Source organism: Oncorhynchus keta, chromosome 20 (assembly GCF_023373465.1).
Source record: "Oncorhynchus keta strain PuntledgeMale-10-30-2019 chromosome 20, Oket_V2, whole genome shotgun sequence".
In the NCBI taxonomy this organism is placed as follows: domain Eukaryota; kingdom Metazoa; phylum Chordata; class Actinopteri; order Salmoniformes; family Salmonidae; genus Oncorhynchus; species Oncorhynchus keta.
The window spans coordinates 14,737,259-14,755,344 of NC_068440.1; the positions used below are offsets into that span (position 1 = coordinate 14,737,259).

Genomic DNA, 18,086 nt, shown 5'->3' on the forward strand with positions numbered 1-18,086 from the left:
GCCACCTTTTTACTAAATAAAAAGTAAAAGTAAACACCATGTCTCAGAGGGAATAAAATAAATATAAAACGTATTTATTAATTTTTTATTTCACCTTTATTTAACCAGGTAGGCAAGTTGAGAACAAGTTCTCATTTACAATTGCGACCTGGCCAAGATAAAGCTAAGGCAACATGATAAGTAAAGTAACTATTTGGCTTCGCCTGACATATTACCAGTTAAATGCATACATACACTGATTATAAACATCAAACTATACTGGAAACAATATGGTTCCAAACTATTACATTCATCTAATTCGCATGCATTACAATCATATTATTGATATGGATAAGAATGAGTATTTGTAATCATTGTACAGTAGGAGGCTGCTATAGTGTTGTCTTAGAAATAAACAGTAGCGTCGTAAACACACAAGTTACAAAAATTTGATTAAGACGCATATTAAGTGCCAACACCAGAGGAGCTGCTGTTCGGAGGATATAGTGGCATGGGTGTTCTTATGCATCCTGTTTCCATTGATCATCCTTGGAGATGTTTCTACAACTTGATTGGAGTCCACCTGTGGTAAATTCAATTGACTGGGCATGATTTGGAAAGACACACACACACACACACACACACACACACACACACACACACACACAGCAAAATGAATAGGAAATGTAGTTGACAAGGTTATAAACAATGATTTTTAATTGAAATAGTGTCCTTCAAACTTTGCTTTCGTCAAAGAATCCGGCATTTGCAGCAATTATAGCCTTGCAGACCTTTGGCATTCTAGTTGTCAATTTGTTGAGGTAATCTGAAGAGATTTCAACACATGCTTGCTGAAGCACCTCCCACAAATGTGATTGGCTTGATGGTCACTTCTTACGGTCAAGCTGCTCCCACAACAGCTCAAAGGCGTTGAGATCCAGTGACTGTTCTGGCCACTCCATCATACACAGAATACCAGCTGACTGCTTCTTCCCTAAATAGTTCTTGCAGTTTGGAGCTGTGCTTTAGGTCACTGTCCTGTTGGCGTTGCATGGTATTGCAAAATGGAGTGATAGCCTTCCTTCTTCAAGATGCATTTTACCCTGTACCATCTCCCACTTTACCACCACCAAAGCACCCCCAGACCATAACATTGCCTGCACCATGCTTGACAGATGGCGTCAATCACTCCTCCAGAATCTTTTCTGCGTCTCACAAATGTTCTTCGTGAGCCGAACAACTCAAACTTAGATTTGTCTGTCCATAACACTTTTCTCCAATCTTCATCTGTCCAGTGTCTGTGTTCTTTAACCCATCTTCATCTATTATTGGCCAGTCTGAGATATTGCTTTTTCTTTGCAACTCTGCCTAGAAAGCCAGCATCCCGGAGTCGTCTCTTCACTGTTGAGACTGGTGTTTTGCTGGCACTATTTAATTAAGCTGCTATTTGAGGACTTGAGAGGGGTCGTTCTCAAACTAGACACTAATGTACTTGTCCTCTTGCTCAGTAGTGCACCGGGGCATTCCACTCTTTCTATTCTGGTTAGAGCCAGTTTGAGCTATACTGTGAAGGGAGTAGTACACAGCGTTGTATGAGATCTTCCCTAGTCTTGGCAAATTCTCTCATGGAATAGCCTGACGAGTTTCAGAAGAAAATTATTTGTTTCTGGCCATTTTGAGCATGTAATCGAACCTACAAATGCTGATGCTCCAGATACTCAACAAGTATAAAGGCAGACAGAGGACAACAGTTTTCAGCTGTGCTAACATAATTGCAAAAGGGTTTTCAGTAGTTTCCATCTACAATAGTCATTTACAACATGAACAATGTCTACACTGTATTTCTAATCAATTTGATGTTATTTTAATGCACTTTTATTGTTGCTTTTCTTTAAAAACAAGGACATTTCTAAGTGACCCCAAACTCTTGAATGGTAGTGTATGTCAGAGCAAAAACCAAGCCATGAGGTTGAAGGAATTGTCCGTAGACCTCTGAGACTGGATATTGTTGAGGCACAGATCTGGGGAAATGTACCAAAACATTTCTACAGCATTTAAGGTCCCCAAGAAATTTGGAAGGACCAAGACTCTTCCGAGAGCTGGCCGTCCAGCCAAACTGAGCAATCGGGGGACAAGGCCTTGGTCATGGAGGTAACCGTGAACCCAATAGTCACGGACAGAGCTCCAGAGTTCCTCCATGGTGATGGGAGAACCTTCCAGAAGGACAACCATTTCTGCAGGACTCAACCAATCAGGCCTTTATGGTAGAGTGGCCAGACGGAAGCCACTCCTCAGTAAAAAGCACGACAGCCCGCTTGTAGTTTGCCAAAAGGCAGATAAAAGACACTCATACCATGAGAAAGAAGATTCTCTGGTCTGATGAAACCAAGATTGAATTCTTTGGCCTGAATGCCAAGCATCACTTCTGGGGGAAATCTGGCACCATCTCTATGGTGAAGCATGGTCGTGGCAGCATCATGCTGTGGGGATGTTTCTCAGTGGAACGGACTGGTAGACTAGTCAGGATCGAGGGAAAGATGAACATAGCAAAGTACAAAAACCTGCTCCAGAGCACTCAGGACCTCAGACTGGGGTGAAGGTTCATCTTCCAACAGGACAACGACCCTAAGCACACAGCCAAGACAACGCAGGAGCGGCTTCAGGACAAGTCTCAATGTCCTTGAGTGGCCCAGCCAGAGCCCAATCGAGAGACCTGAAAACAGCTGTGCAGTGACACTCCCCATCCAACCGGACAGAGCTTGAGAAGATCTGCAGAGAAGAATGGGAGAAACCTCCCGAATACAGGGGTGCCAAGCTTGTAGCGTCATACCCAAGAAGACTCAAGGCTGTAATCGCTGCCAAAGGTGCTTCAACAAAGTACTGAGTAAAGTGTCTGAATACTTTAAAAAAATGTAAATCACATTCACATATTTTTTTAAATACATTTGTATAAAAGAAAAAAGTCTAAACCTGTTTTGCTTTGTCAATAAAGGGGTATTGTGTGTAGACTGAGTGGGATTGTTTTTATTTGATCCATTTTAGAATAAGGCTGTAACTTAACAAAATGTGGAAAAAGGGTCTGAATACTTTCCGAATGCACTGGATATTGGCTCGACTTAGTCTCTGGCCTAACAACATCCGTGTCAATATATCCTCCAAATACCTGCTTCCTGGGCATTATCACAAACACAATACACAGTATATTCTCAGAAGGCTTTTTCAAATTGAATTCCCATTAATCAGTCAAGAGCATCCGGACTGGTTGCATCACTGCCTGGTATGGCAACAGCTCGGCTGTTGGACCGCAACTGGGCGGCAGGGTAGCCTAGTGGTTAGAGCGTTGGACTAGTTACCGGAAGGTTGCGAGTTCAAACCCCAGAGCTGACAAGGTACAAATCTGTCGTTCTGCCCCTGAACAGGCAGTTAGCCCACTGTTCCTAGGCCGTCATTGAAAATAAGATTTTGTTCTTAACTGACTTGCCTGGTTAAATAAAGGTCAAATAAAAAAATAAAAACACAAGGCAGTACATAGGGTAGTGCATACGGCCCAGTACATCACTGGAGCCAAGATTCCTGCCATCCAGGACCTCTATACCAGGCAGTGTCAGAGGAAGGCCCTAACAATTGTCAAAGACTCCAGTCACTCTAGTCATAGACTGTTCTCTGCTACCGCAGAGCAAGCGGTACCGGAGCGCCAATCTAGGTCCAAGAGGCTTCTAAACAGCTTCTACCCCCAAGCCATAACACTCTTGAACATCTAATCAATTGGCTATCCAGACTATTTGCATTGCCCCCCCTCTTACGCTGCTGCTACTCTCTTTTTATTATCTATGCATAGTCATTTGAATAGCTCTACCTACATGTACATATTACCTCCATTAACCTGACTAACCGGTGACCCCGCACATTGACTCTGTACCGGTACCCCCTGTATATTGCCTCGCTATTGTTATTTTACTGCTGCTCTTTAATTACTTTAATTTCTTATTCTTTTTGTGTGTTTGTTTTTTAAAGACTGCATTGTTGGTTAAGTGCTTGTAACTGTTGTATTCGGCGCACGTGACAAATAAAATTGGATTTGAATCCTCTTTTCTCAACACGGAGAAAACAAACAAATAAAACACTGACCAAACAGTTCTTTGGTTATCACTCAACTCCCACTCCCTCAGCGGTGAATCTTCTGACATGTGATGAGATACTCAGGGTAAGCCTGTGTGTCGTTGAAGATCACAAACAGAGAGGGGTTGTCCGTCTTATCTGCCACGCTGTCGTATCGGAGGGGCATGTCAGAGCTCTCCTTCAGAGGAGCCGTCTTCATGGAGTGACTGCCCTGAGTGAAGTCCCCAGTCAGCACCTTGGTCACAAACACAAACTTGTGTCCGTCTGCGTTGGGGGGAGAATATTGATCCTGGATGGACAGGGCAGAGTTCACAGCAAAGTAGACCCCCTGACCGTACACAGTGGCTGCAGAGAAAAACAACAACGAGAGGCCAAATTATTACAGACAGAGATACAATAGGCCAAATGAGTAAAGTAGAACACTTGACAGTACACAGTGGCTGCAGAGAACAGCATATACAAAAGAGGCCACATTACTACAACAGTCTACATCTTCTACAATGAAAATAATGATGAAATGAAAACGCTGATGAACTAGAGCCTTTTTTTTTACATTAGAAGGCCTCACCATTCTTTCCACAGAAGCTTCTATTGAAGCCATGAACACAGATCTCTTTCACGCTGGTCTCGCTTGTGCCGTGGTACAGCGTACGCTCCACTTCTGGGTCAGTGGTACTCTGATTTATACTAGCCTTCTTCAGTCTGTACTGGTTGTACAGGAGCCTATTCATCAGCTTCTCAACCTGGGAAATAAGATTAACAGAGCAATGGACTCCGACATCACTGATACAATATGAAGTTAATGGTTAGCTGCTGTAGACGTCGATAGATACCACATACCTTAATGATTCGGATTTCGTTGTGGAACTCCTGTATGGAGTCGTAGAAGTCTTTCACAACATCCCGGAACTCATCAGAATCCTTGTTCATTCTGGACGTCTCAGGCAGGTTGGACAGTAGACTGTAGTCCTCATCTGAAAAACAGAAACATATCGCAACAACAAAAGTGCAATATAGCTTGAAGGAAAACGGTGCAACATTAAATAGCTTTGTTAATATTAAAATAACAGGGATATTGCATCAGTAATGAAATAGCATCTCACAAATGTAATTCTTATCCTCCCCCCCATAACAATAAGCTCACATACAGTATTTGCTAAGTTTTTTACCTTGCATCTCCGAGTACACGTCATCGGAGCTCAGCATCTTCCTAGAGATGGTGACGGACTTCCCAGAGGCCACGTTGTACTCCTGCATCTTCGCAAAGTTGATGATGTGCGGCAGGTTGTTGAGCAGGATGTCGATCTTTTCCTGCCTCATCTTCCAGGCGTTCTCCATGAACACTGTCGCCTCCGGAGCGTACGGGGTCTCCGTCCCTGACGACGCCGGGTCGTGCCACACCCATTGCACTGTCCGCAGGATGTCAGCGTCTGACATCGTTGTGGAGATCCTCCTTAGCAGCAGCTTCATGTCCGGCATCGCACCGGTAACAAAGTCCTTGAACCCGGAGATGATTGCCGTAGTTCCCTGGATGGTGACCTCCACGGCGTGTTTCCTCTTGATGAGGTCCAGGCACCACCTGATTGGTTGATTTAATTGACAATGAAACAATTCAAAAAGTGGTGGGCACCAATATTGAAAATTCCATATGATATTGTTTAATATCGATATGAGCGAGGCATATCGTAAGAGGTGTATTCTTCCTGTTAACCTACACTATTCTGTAAAAAGCATACATGACTGCTTCTGCATGCACAAAACCCTCTCAGAGTTACCAAACCAATATGATATTGAACTCAAAATCGGGGAAAAATGCAACTGAATTCAATATAGATTTTCCACAAATAAAATACATAGAACTGTACACACACACACGTACCTGTGATACGGAGACAGGCTCCTCAGGCTGCGGTGCACTAGCTTCTCCTTATGCTGTTTATTACTGACCCTCTTGTTCAGGGCAATGTCCACTCTGACCAGGTCACAACTGTAGCCTGCGTACACAAAGATTGTTGCCGAGTTGGCTGACTGAATGGCCTCCTGCAGAGATACCTGGACAGCCTGATCGAGGTGGGAGCCAGCAGTAGGGAGGGAAGCGGTAGGCATGGCACCGACATCATCCCGAGTCATCTTCGTCAACTTCCTGGACAGCTCTAGAACCTTCTGCAGCTCCTCCTCCTCGTCAGCCAGGGACCTCTTGGTGGTCTCCATAGAGTACTGGATGGCCAGGGACATCTGCGCCTCCTCCTCCAGGGTAGTGGAGAGTTGCATGGCCTGAGACATCTCTCCATCCTGAGTCACCACAGGAGCAGTAGCACCCACATCGTCACTATCCCCTCCCTCCACCAGGGGCAGTGGAGCCTCTTCCTCCACCTCAACGTTAGCGCTGTCCCTGTCTGGGCCCTGGTCAGAGCTCGGGGCCATGGGTTTCTCGGCCGGAAACAGATCCTCCTCCATGTCAGTGGTTCCGGTCAAACCGGAGAGGCCAGTGTCCACCGTCTCATCTATGGCTGAGAACAGCCTCTTTGCCTCCTCTATACGACCTGGGATCAGTACGTAGGTTTTCAGTGAGGAATTGCAAAACAACAATCCCAACAGAATAACTACCTTCTCTGAACATTATTCTGGCCACTATGCTTCCATATGCTCTTTAGAGTCCAGGATGGGTTACTGTGCATCACTGTGACAAATGTTGTAAAAGGGGATTTACAAATACATTTGATTGATATGAGAAGAGTAAAATGAAAGTATGCACCTCTGTCTAAAGCTGAGAGGCTGTTGGAAGTCTGGATAGTGCAAGTCAGAACTGATGTTGAGGCCTGTAAGGAACTTCTCTGGAAGCTCAGATGGGACGTCATATTCCACGCAGCCTCAAAGATGTCCTGTAGAGAGATGACAAAACTAGAATACACAACATACATACCACAATACAGTGCAGTCGGAAAGTATTCAGACCACTTGACTTTTTCCACATTGTAACATAAGACATTTTTTCCCCCTCTCATCAAATCGACACAATACCTCATAATGACAAGGCAAAAACAGGTTTAAAAAAACGTAAATACTTTGAAGGAACTTTGGCAGCATTTACAGCCTTCTTGAGCATGACGCTGCAAGCTTGGTACACCTGTGTTTGGGGAGACTTGTCCTGAAGCAACTCCTGCATTGTCTTGGCTGTGTGCTTAGGGTCGTTGCCCTGTTGGAAGGTGAACCGTCACCCCAGTCTGAGGTCCTGAGTGCTCTGGAGCAGGTTTTCGTCAAGTGTACTTCACTCCATTAATCTTTCCCTCGATCCGTCTCCCAGTGCTAGGTTTCCTCTAGATGTGACACTTGGCATTCAGGCCAAATAGTTCAATCTTGGTTTAATCAGAACAGATAATATTGTTTTTCATGGTCTGGGAGTCTTTTGGTGCCTTTTGGCAAATTCCAAGCTGGCTGTCATGTGCCTTTTACTGAGTGGCGGCTTCAGTCTGGCCACTCTGCCATAAAGGCCTGATTGGTGAGGTGCTGCATAGATGGTTGTCCTTCTGGAAGGTTCTCCCATCTCCACAGAGGAACTCTGTCAGAGTGACCATTGGGTTCTTAGTCACCTCCCTGACCAAAGCCGGGTGGCCAGCTCTAGGAAGAGTCTTGGTGGTTCCAAACTTCCATTTAAGAATGATGGCCATTGTGTTCTGAGGGGCCTCCAATGTTGGTACCCTTCCCCAGGTCTGTACCTCGACACAATCCTGTCTCAGAGCACTACGGTCAATTCCTTCAACCTCATGGCTTGGTGTTTGCTCTAATATGCACTGTCAACTGTGGAACAGAGGGCCTCCCGGGTGGCGCAGTAGCTGTGCCACCAGAGACTCTAGGTTCGCGCCCAGGCTCTGTCGTAACCGGCCGCGACCGGGAGGTCTGTGGGCGACACACAATTGGGCGCAGTGCGCGCTAACCAAGGATGCCTGGTGCACGGTGTTTCCTCCGACACATTGGTGCGGCTGGCTTCCGGGTTGGATGGCGCTGTGTTAAGAAGCAGTGCGGCTTGGTTGGGTTGTGTATCGGAGGACGCATGACTTTCAACCTTCGTCTCTCCCGAGCCCGTACGGTAGTTGTAGCGATGAGACAAGATAGTAGCTACTAAACAATTGGATTCCACGAAATTGGGGAGAAAAAGGGGTAAAAAAATATATATATTTAAATTTTAAAAAACAACAACTGCGGAACCATATATAGACAGGTGTGTGCCTTTCCAAATCATGTCCAACCAATTGAATTTACCACAGGTGGACCCCAATCAAGTTGTAGAAACATCAAGGACGATCAATGGAAACAGGATGCACCGGAGCTCAATTTCAAGTCTCAAAGCAAAGGGTTTGAATACTTATGTAAATAAGTTTATTTGGGGGGGATTATATATATATATATTTTCGCTTTGTCATTATGTGTAGATTGATGAGGAAAAATATATATTTGATCAATTTCAGAATAAGGTTGTAACGTAACAAACGTCAAGGGGTCTGAATACTTTCCGAATGCACTAATACATATATCTCTGAAATACACCATAGGCTTAAAGAGATTATCCAGTACTTATACCTTTTAGCCGGTAGTTCTCAAAGTAGCACTCATGACCCAAAATTGATCCTCAAAAATGGTTTAGTATGTCATATATCCACCACGTTATTGCTCTCTGTGCATCTTGCTATTTGTCACTCAAAATGGCAAGGGACTGAAGCTCATTGGCTAGGACTCGAATTGCTAGGGGGGCTGGCCCGCGTGGGGGAAAATGACTCAGCAGTTTCTGGAAAAACAGGCCCTTTCAAAGTAGGGATTTTGTGGTAAGACACTAATTCTGTTCATACAATGAACAAAAATATAAAAGCAATGTAAAGTGTTGGTCCATGTTTCATGAGGTGAAATAAAAGATCCAAGAAATGTTCCGTACGCACAAACAGCTTATTTCTCAAATAGGTTTACTTCCCTCTTAGTAACCTGACTGCAGCTCGGCGTCATAACCGACTTCAGTGTGCAAATGCTCACCTCCGATGGCCACTGGCGCGCTGGAGAAGTGTGCTCTTCGTTGATTAATACCCAGTTCAACTGTACCGGGCAGATGGCAGACAGCATGCATGGTGTCGTGTGGGCGAATGGTTTGCTGATGTCAATGTTGTGAACAAAGTGCCCTATGGTGGTGGGGTTATGGTATGGGCAGGCACAAGCTACAGACAACGAACACAATTGCATTTTAGCGATGGCAATTTCAATGCACAGAGATACCGTGTCGAGATCCTGAGATCCATTGTCGTGCCTTTCATCCGTCACCACATGTTTCAGCATGATAATGCACAGCACCCATGTTGTAAGGATTTGTACACCCATCCTGGAAGCTGAAAATGTCCCAGTTCTTCCATTGCCTGCATACTCACCAGACATGTACCCCATTGAGCATGTTTGGGATGCTCTGGAGCGACGTGTACGACAGTGTGTTCCAGTTCCCGCCAATATCCAGCAACTTCGTACATCCAATGAAGAGAAGTGGGACAACATTCCACAGGCCACGATCAACAGCCTGATCAACTCTATGCGAAGGAGATGTGACGCACTGCATGACCAACAGATGCATATCTGTATTCCCAGTCATGTGAAGTCCATACACAAGGGCCTGATGAAGTTATTTTAATTACGGAGTTACAATTCATATAAAATCAGTCAAAAATCATAGAAATTGTTGCATGTTGTGTTCATATTTTTGTCCAGTGTAGATTATGCATGTATCAACTACACATCTAGCTCAAAGTGGGAGGTTTAAAGAAATACTTAGTAGTTACAAAAGTTCCAGAGCATGTCTTTAACCATACTTATCCCAATAAAAAAATACAGCAAACCTTTAAAGAATCTATCAAATGTAAAGGAACAAATCCATGGCACAGAAAACAAATCCCCATCTCTGTGCAGATTGCAATTTGGCTACCACATTCGCTAGTTAATTAGTAATGATACAGTCTATATTAATGTCTTTATCATTGAGCCAACTACCTCGTTGTCCAGGGGTTCCCAGTGCACCTTCTCCATGTTTATGTAGACCTGGAACTTAGTCTGCATCTCCCTGAGGATGCTGGTCCCCTCCCCCTCCTGGATGAGGAACCGCGCCACGCCCGTCTGTTTCACCGTGATGGTTCTGGTCTCGGTGGACAACACCACGCCCCTCAGAACCTCATCGGCCATTTGACATGCCGCAGCATTGCCTTGGATCTACCAATCACAGTCACATGGATGATTAAAAGGAGGTGGAAGGTTTATAAGGCCATTTACCAAGACATCCGATACCCTTTTCACGATAGCATGCACATTTTAGCCGTACTATACTGGCTGAGATTTTCTTTTCATATTGTCCTCTCCAGCATGTGTAACCAGTATAGATCAGCTTGACTCGGGAGAGTGAAAAGGGTATGAGAGAATTACAGCATATACTGTCTTGAATTTATATAATACAATGCATGCTTTTATGATTTTTCTAAAAAGTAAAACACCTACTCTGAGTCCACAGACGCCATGTGCGTCTAGAGGGAAGATAGACACCTGGTTCATATCAGCCAGTAGCTGATGATGGTGGGTCTGGATGTACTTCAACATGCCTGGCTCCATAGAGATGATAGCCTCCGTTTCAATGGGTGTACTGAGGAACTCCACTATCTTAGCCTGCTTCTCCTCCTCCAACCCTCTCAGAGTCAGGACATCTATCTGTCCTCTTTCGGACACCTTAGCTGAGCAAAGAGTCAGAGACTGGAGGAAGCCAGTCCATTCCTGGGCATACAGCATACACTCGTACGCTCTGTCCACAGGGATACTGAAGTCAGACAGCAGAGTCTTCAACATGCTACATGCCTGGCTCACCAAGCTGGGAGACAGAGACGTTACCATGACGACACAGTCCGACACGGTGTACATGGACGGCAGCCCGTTTTCTTTCAACGTCTGTAGCAGCCGGTCCTTCACTTCCTGTTTGGCCAGGAAGTGGGCCTTTTCTGGGTCAAAGGTGAGATGAGCCTGGGCCACGCCCCCAAGGAACTCCAACACAGCGTTTTTCAACTGCTCCAGCGTTGGCTGGTCAGGCCCGGCCATGTGGACCCCGTCCTCCCTGATCTGGATGCTACAGCCTTGGTGGGCCAGCTGGAGGCTCTGGGGCAGGGGACTGGCCTGGAGCAGGGTGAGTTTCACTGGGTCTGGGACGGAAATGTGACTAGACATGGGCTCTGGGATCGAAATTAGGTCACCCATGCCTCCCTGGGCTGCTGCTGCCTGGGACACAGGGGGGGACAGAGGGGGGACCAGAGGCTCAGAGGTAGCCTTGTGAGAGGACTGAGAACGGTCACTGGTACTGTCTGCAGGGAGAGAATCAGTCTGTGATTGACCACCACTATATGTCTGATGTGTGTTCGTTGTGCTACCATCTGATGTTCCATTCACAGAGGTCAGGAGAGAGGTCAGGGGTGAGGAGGAGCTGTCCTCTGATTGGAGGAAGGAGAAGTAAGGCCTGACCGTCAGATCTGTCTCCTCCAGTTTATGTGATTGTTTAAGGACACGTTCCACTGCTGTTAGATGCAATAACAAGGAAGGGAATAAAATGCATTCAACAGCTGCATAGAATTTGCATGCTTTATAACCCGGCTTTCTAGCTTTTATGTTGCATTGACATACACTACCAGTCAAAAGTTTTAGAACACCTACTCATTCAAGGGATTTTCTTTATTTTTACTACTTTCTACATTGTAGAATAATAGTGAAGACATCAGAACTATGAAACAACACATATGGAATCATGTTGTAACCCAAAGTGTTAAATCAAAATATATTTTATATTCTTCAAATAGCCACCCTTTGCTTTGATGACAGCTTTCCACTCTTGGCATTCCTCAACCAGCTTCACCTGGAATGCTTTTCCAACAGTCTTGTTGGCTGCTTTTCCTTCACTCTGCGGTCCGACTCATCCCAAACCATCTCAGTTTGGTTGAGGTCAGGGGAATGTGGAGGCCAGATCAACTGATGCAGCACTCCATCACGCTCCTTTTGGTAAAATAGCCCTTACACAGCCTGGAGGTGTGTTGGGTCATCTTCCGATTGAAAAACAAATTATAGTCCCACCAAGCGCAAACCAGATGGGATGTAGTATCGCTGAAGAATGCAGTGGGGACTACACATGCAGAGATCATCCGTTCACCTACTCTGCGTCTCACAAAGACACGGCGGTTGGAACCAAAAATCTCAAATTTGGACTCTAGACCAAAGGACAAATGTCCACCTGTCTAATATCTATTGCTAGTGTTTCTTGGCCCAAGCAAGTCTCTTCTTATTGGTGTCCTTTAGTAGTGGTTTCTTTGCAGCAATTCGACAATGAAGGCCTGATTCACATAGTCTCTAAACAGTTGATGTTGAGATGTCTGTTACTTGAACTCTGTGAAGCATTTATTTGGGCTGCAGTTTCTGAGGCTGGTAACTCCAATGAATTTATCCTCTGCAGCAAAGATAACTCTGGGTCATCCTTTCCTGTGGAGGTCCTCATGAGAGCTAGTTTCATCATGGCGCTTGATGGTTTTTGAGACTGTACTTGAAGAAACTTTCAAAGTTCTTAACATTTTCCAGATTGACTGACATTCATGTCTTGAAGTAATGATGGATTGTCATTTCTCTTTGTTTATTTGAGCTGTTCTTGCCATAATATGGACTCGGTCTTTTACCAAATAGGGCCATCTTCTGTATTCCCCCCCTAGCTTGTCACTACACAACTGATTGGCTCAAACACATTAAGGAAAGGAATTCCACAACTTTTAACAAGGCACACCTGTTAATTGAAATGCATTCCAGGTGACTACCTCATGAAGCTGGTTGAGAGAATGCCAAGAGTGTGCAAAGCTGTCATCGAGGCATAGGGTGGCTATTTGAAGAATCTCAGATATATTTTTATTGTTGTACACGTTTTTGGTCACTAAATGATTCCATATGTGTTATTCCATAGTTGTGATGTCTTCACTATTATTCTTCACTATTATTCTAAAATAAATAGTAAAAATAAAGAAAAACCCTTGAAAGAGTGGGTGTTCTAAAACGTTTGACCGGTAGTTACAAAATCTAACATAATTACTTTAAAAATGGATACAACAGCTAAAATGTAACCGCTTGTACACAAACAGATGAAGCCCTTGTGGATGACGTCCTTAACAACTTACATCCAAACAAACAGTCGGTAGAGATACAGTACATAAAAACATTTCTAAACCTACAGTCAAAGTCCAGGAAGGAGACCCTGGCAACCCCCTCTGACATCATGGTGACCTCCTTAACTTCAAGGCGCCCGCCCCGTTGGCTCTCCAGGTACAGAGTAAGCACGTCTGCTGTGATGCTGGGGTGCACGTTCTCCATTAGGATGGAGTCAGTTTGATCGATCTGTTCCAGAGCGATCTGCGCTCCATCCAGAGGCTTCTTAGAGATCTTTGAGCAAAGCTTCTGGAAGTCTGTGCATGCAAAATAAGGAAGAATTCACAAATTAACTATATCGTATGCAAAAGCATAGCCAATTACAATATATTTGTAATTATATTGTTTCCCAGATCATGAGCTGTCCTCAATTACTTATCATCTAGGGTTGGATTGTGATGATACTTAAGGGGGGGGGGGCTCAACTCCCCTGAATGAGGTGTGCTTGTGACTGTGTTCGAGCAACTCCTCTCTCTCCTTGAGCAACAGGGGGCGTTGCTTTGTGTGTTCAGCAGCATTAAGCAGCAGCAGAAGGGAGAGATGACAGAACTATAGAAAACGTACATTATAAGCGCCGGAGTTGTGTATCACATTTAACAAACCACACCTTGAAATTCCTTTATGGAAGGTAAAGTAAAAACTCTAGCCGGTCTTTGCATCAATACCGGTATATTGTAAAATATGGTATACCGCTGAGCCCTAGTTGCGTTTATATTTTTGTTCAGTATACTTCCATAAAAATGTTTGAACTGGTATCCGGGGGACCTTCCGATGAGTCTTGTAAGGACTGCGGTCATCCGATAGCAACACAACCGACATGTAGCCCAAAATGTTCAGACACTAGAGACAGAAGTTGGCAGATAATATAATATAATAATATATGCCATTTAGCAGACGCTTTTATCCAAAGCGACTTACAGTCATGTGTGCATACATTCTACGTATGGGTGGTCCCGGGGATCGAACCCACTACCCTGGCGTTACAAGCGCCATGCTCTACCAACTGAGCTACAGAAGGACCAGATCAGCAGTACAGACTTCAGACAAGTCACTCTTGTCCGAGAGGGGTCATAATAGTTTCTAGGTCAAACCGTTCGGACGCTAGAGATAATTTTGTGAGAAGACCAATTTTCTGGATGTCTCATGCTATTTTTGGGTCTCGCCTATGGCGGCAGAATGGCAAGGACCGAACCGGCCCTGCACATGGCTACATGCAACTTTAGCTTTGATCTCAAAACAAGCGCGTCTACGCATACTGTAAACACAGTCCAGTTCAAAGTGAATGGCACAGATCCATATATGGCAATGGTTTATTTGCATATAGGCCTACTGCAGTTCTGATTAGTTATGTCGCACCGGTCTGTGTGGAGTTCAGGCTGAGTCGAGCGTGTCAATACAATCCTACTCAGATGCGTTCTGCCTAAAAAATCTCTTGCATAGTTAGTTTTGTTTCGATATGTTGCATTGAAAGTGAATAATTCAATCGCGTTAATTCGATCAGAATTTACACAGTAAAGGGAAACGTTTATAGCGTTAACTAAGGGGGAAAACTCTAGAAAGTTTAGTGCTACTCTGGCACGGGCTGATATTTCTTCTGCATGGCAGTTCCGGTGAGCTGCGTACCTGCCGCAGCTTAGATGGAACATTGGTCTCATGGTCTAACAAACACCGCTCTGGCTCTGTCACCTTTAACCGCAAATGTGGAAGTGCGACATCGGTGGATGCGGTGGATTGAGGCTCACCCGATGCAAAAAAAAAAACATCTCTCTTGCTTAAACTGGCAGATTTTTATGGAGATACATTTATGCTAATTAGGGACTGCGGAAATCGACTCTAGGGGATTCAACTTAATAGGAAAACCCCAAACCTTTATTGAAGGCCTGATGGAAGTGTACTAGGACCAGGTCCCTGCCAGGTGAGGGGTATAGAGTGTAGTCGTGCATGTCCATCCCCATCATGTTCTCTACATACAGCTCCACCAGCTCCTGACAGCTGGATGGGTTAACCCCCCGCAGCAGCAGCCTCCGTGGATCCTTACACGCAGGCTTCCTCACGGTCAGCTCAGCATTGCTCAGGACATGTGCTCTTTTAGACAGGACCCTTGATGCAACTGTCAATCAAACAAAGACATAATCAGCATGCCATGGATGAATTGTTTTTTGGTGCAATATTATCATGAATTTGTGGACCACAGGATGACTAGTTGTTGCTAAGACATCAGACTTGTGTGGATCCAGATAAAGAAAGGAAATCTGATTATGATGTGTAGGTTCATAATGTGAAACTTGTTGGCCTTAAACACATCAGATCCCAATAATTACACCGACTGAATGCATTCTTACCCTCCGCCTCTTCAAACAGCAGTAAGGCGCGGCTCCCTTCCAGCTTCACAGACACCAGATTACCTCCCCCAGAACGACGCTTGTTCTCAAAGTACAAATACAACAGCTCATCCTCCACCTCCTCTGGTACTCCCAGCACCTCCACTGTCCGGTTCTCTTGGCTTTCAGCAGACATCCTGACATACAGGCACAGGAATCATCAATGGGATTGATTGACTTGCAAAGTACAAGGTGTAAGTACACACATCTACAAATGTATGTGGACACACATTCAAATTAATGGATTCAGCTATTTCAGCCACACCCGTTGCTGACAGGTGTAGAAAATCGAGCACACAGTCATGCAATCTCCATAGACAACCATTGGCAGTGGAGCCCGGGACCACCAGGTTGTAAGTCGCTCTGGATAAGAGCGTCTGCTAAATGACTTAAATGTAAATGTAAAATGACCTTACTGAAGAGCTCAGTGACTTTCAACGTGGCACCATCATAGGATGCCACCATTCCAACATGTCAGTTCGTCAAATTTCTGCCCTGCTAGAGCTGTGCCGGTCAACTGGTAAGTGTTGTTATTGTGAGGTGGAAACATCTAGGAGCAACAACGGCTCAGCCGCGAAGTGGTAGGCCACACAAGCTCACAGAACAAGATCCTTGAGTGCTGAAAAACACATCACGAGTTCCAAACTGCCTCTGGAAGCAACCTCAACACAATAACTGTTCGTCAGGGAGCTTCATGAAATGGGTTTCCATGGCCGAGCAGCAGCACACACAAGCCTAAAATCATCATGCACAATGCCAAGCATCAGCTGGAGTGGTGTAATACAAATATCAAAATAAGCTTCAAATGTCCTCATCGACAATACGCTTCGTAAGAGACTGTACTTTATCAAAATGCTGGGATCTTTTATTGTACAATACTGTGTTTTACAAATCTTTCATTGAGAATATTTAAACTTTTTGCACTGAGATGCAGTGTCTTGGACCACTGCGCCACTCGGAAGGCCCTAAAGGCTACTTTAAACGTGTACATGATACCGTACAAAATTCTCTCACTCCATATATATTAATGCCCATTTTGGAATGAGATGTTCAACGAGCAGGTGTCCACATACTTTTGGTTATGTAGTGTACGTATCATAGCCAGCACAGACAGGGCTAGTATGAACACACATACAGCCAGGTGTGTATTGATTGTGTAATGTGCATTGATCACAAAATGTATCCTACTTGGCTACAAAAGTCAGGAGTTAAGTTGACTTAAATAAAAATCAAACAAATACATTGCTGAATATAATAGAATGTGTTGGACTTTATGAACATTAGTAACGTCACTCATTTTCGATGAAATATAAACAAACTATCCACGGCGCACAACATCGCAAGTAGCACAAAGAGCAAATGGCACAATTACATAAAGGAATAATAACTCTCGCTGGGTATAAATATGAATTTGCCCTTAGCTTTGAAACACCTTTATTCGCAGTTTAAAGGAAAAACTTACCTGGAATACAAGCATTCTCAGATCACGACGCACAGAAATGGCTTCATTGGCTATTTCTTCTTCTTTGGGATTGGGTTGGCGGGTCGCATACAATTTAAGGTGCATACACTGCCACCTACTGTACTGGATTGCGAAGACAGACACAGCCTACATACATTAAATTCTCTTCATTTTTCCTGTTCCTCGAAGAAGGTGAAAGAGACTTGACACCACTTCCCTCCAACCAATACACCACCCAAACCCCATCCAGCCTCTCCAACCCTTTCACACAATATCTACATCATACAGTTCACAAAATATCAACACATGCTACACCATTTCCTCCTCTAAACACTCCACAGACCTGTTTCATGTCTCCCTACCATCCACAACGTGGCATTCAAATCTGTGTTCCCAACCCGTAGTCTACTCCACCCAACTTCCTCTTCTACATCCCATACACCCCATCTCTTCCTTTAATGACCAGAGCACACAATAAAAATTGCCTCCCCTTTCTACTAATATCCCACTCCATTTGCCAAAGATTAAGCCCTTTTGCCCTGATCAAGGACTTCACTTCCCTGCGGCCCAGCGGGACCTGAATATCTAACAACTTCTTCTTCTTCTATGATATCACGGTGGTCCGAAAACAATGGTTTAAGTGCATGCCGCCACCTACTGCTCTGGAATGTACGATCAATCACGATCTGCCCAATTTTGTACTAGCATAAAGAAAAGTATTAAGTTATCTAAACCAAATAAATCCTTAACTTCTACCAAACCCTCCCCCCTCCCCACAAAACCTCTCCCCTACCCTATTAAAGTTATATATCATGCTGAAACACTGCGCCCTTAGGATTGTTCAGCATGTCAATAACCATTTATCAGTAACATGTACCTGTTATCCCCATCTGTTTTACCGCCTCCACAAT

General features: G+C 44.5%; 1 protein-coding gene across 1 annotated transcript; it reads right to left on the reverse strand.

Moving 5' to 3' along the window:
* Nucleotides 1-73: 73 nt before the first annotated feature.
* Nucleotides 74-17,748, reverse strand: LOC118399461 (protein mono-ADP-ribosyltransferase PARP10-like). Its single transcript, XM_035795560.2, has 12 exons — nucleotides 17,176-17,748; nucleotides 15,675-15,850; nucleotides 15,200-15,442; nucleotides 13,359-13,589; nucleotides 10,615-11,672; nucleotides 10,117-10,332; nucleotides 6,854-6,980; nucleotides 5,978-6,641; nucleotides 5,268-5,677; nucleotides 4,939-5,072; nucleotides 4,667-4,841; nucleotides 74-4,443 (listed from the first exon to the last, which is right to left on the reverse strand). The coding sequence occupies exons 2-12, from the start codon at nucleotides 15,847-15,849 to the stop codon at nucleotides 4,145-4,147; spliced, it is 3,732 nt and encodes a 1,243-aa protein (XP_035651453.1). The 5' UTR covers nucleotide 15,850; nucleotides 17,176-17,748; the 3' UTR covers nucleotides 74-4,144.
* Nucleotides 17,749-18,086: the final 338 nt, after the last annotated feature.

Bases quoted from the DNA above. Each gene is read 5' to 3' on its own strand.
- LOC118399461 (XM_035795560.2), bottom strand. From the start codon at position 15,849: ATGTCTGCTGAAAGCCAAGAGAACCGGACAGTGGAGGTGCTGGGAGTA. The intron at 5,678-5,977 runs GTACGTGTGTGT...TCAACCAATCAG, and splicing joins AGCCTGTCTCCGTATCACAG to GTGGTGCCTGGACCTCATCA. The intron at 5,073-5,267 runs GTAAAAAACTTA...TCTGTTTTTCAG, and splicing joins CGTGTACTCGGAGATGCAAG to ATGAGGACTACAGTCTACTG.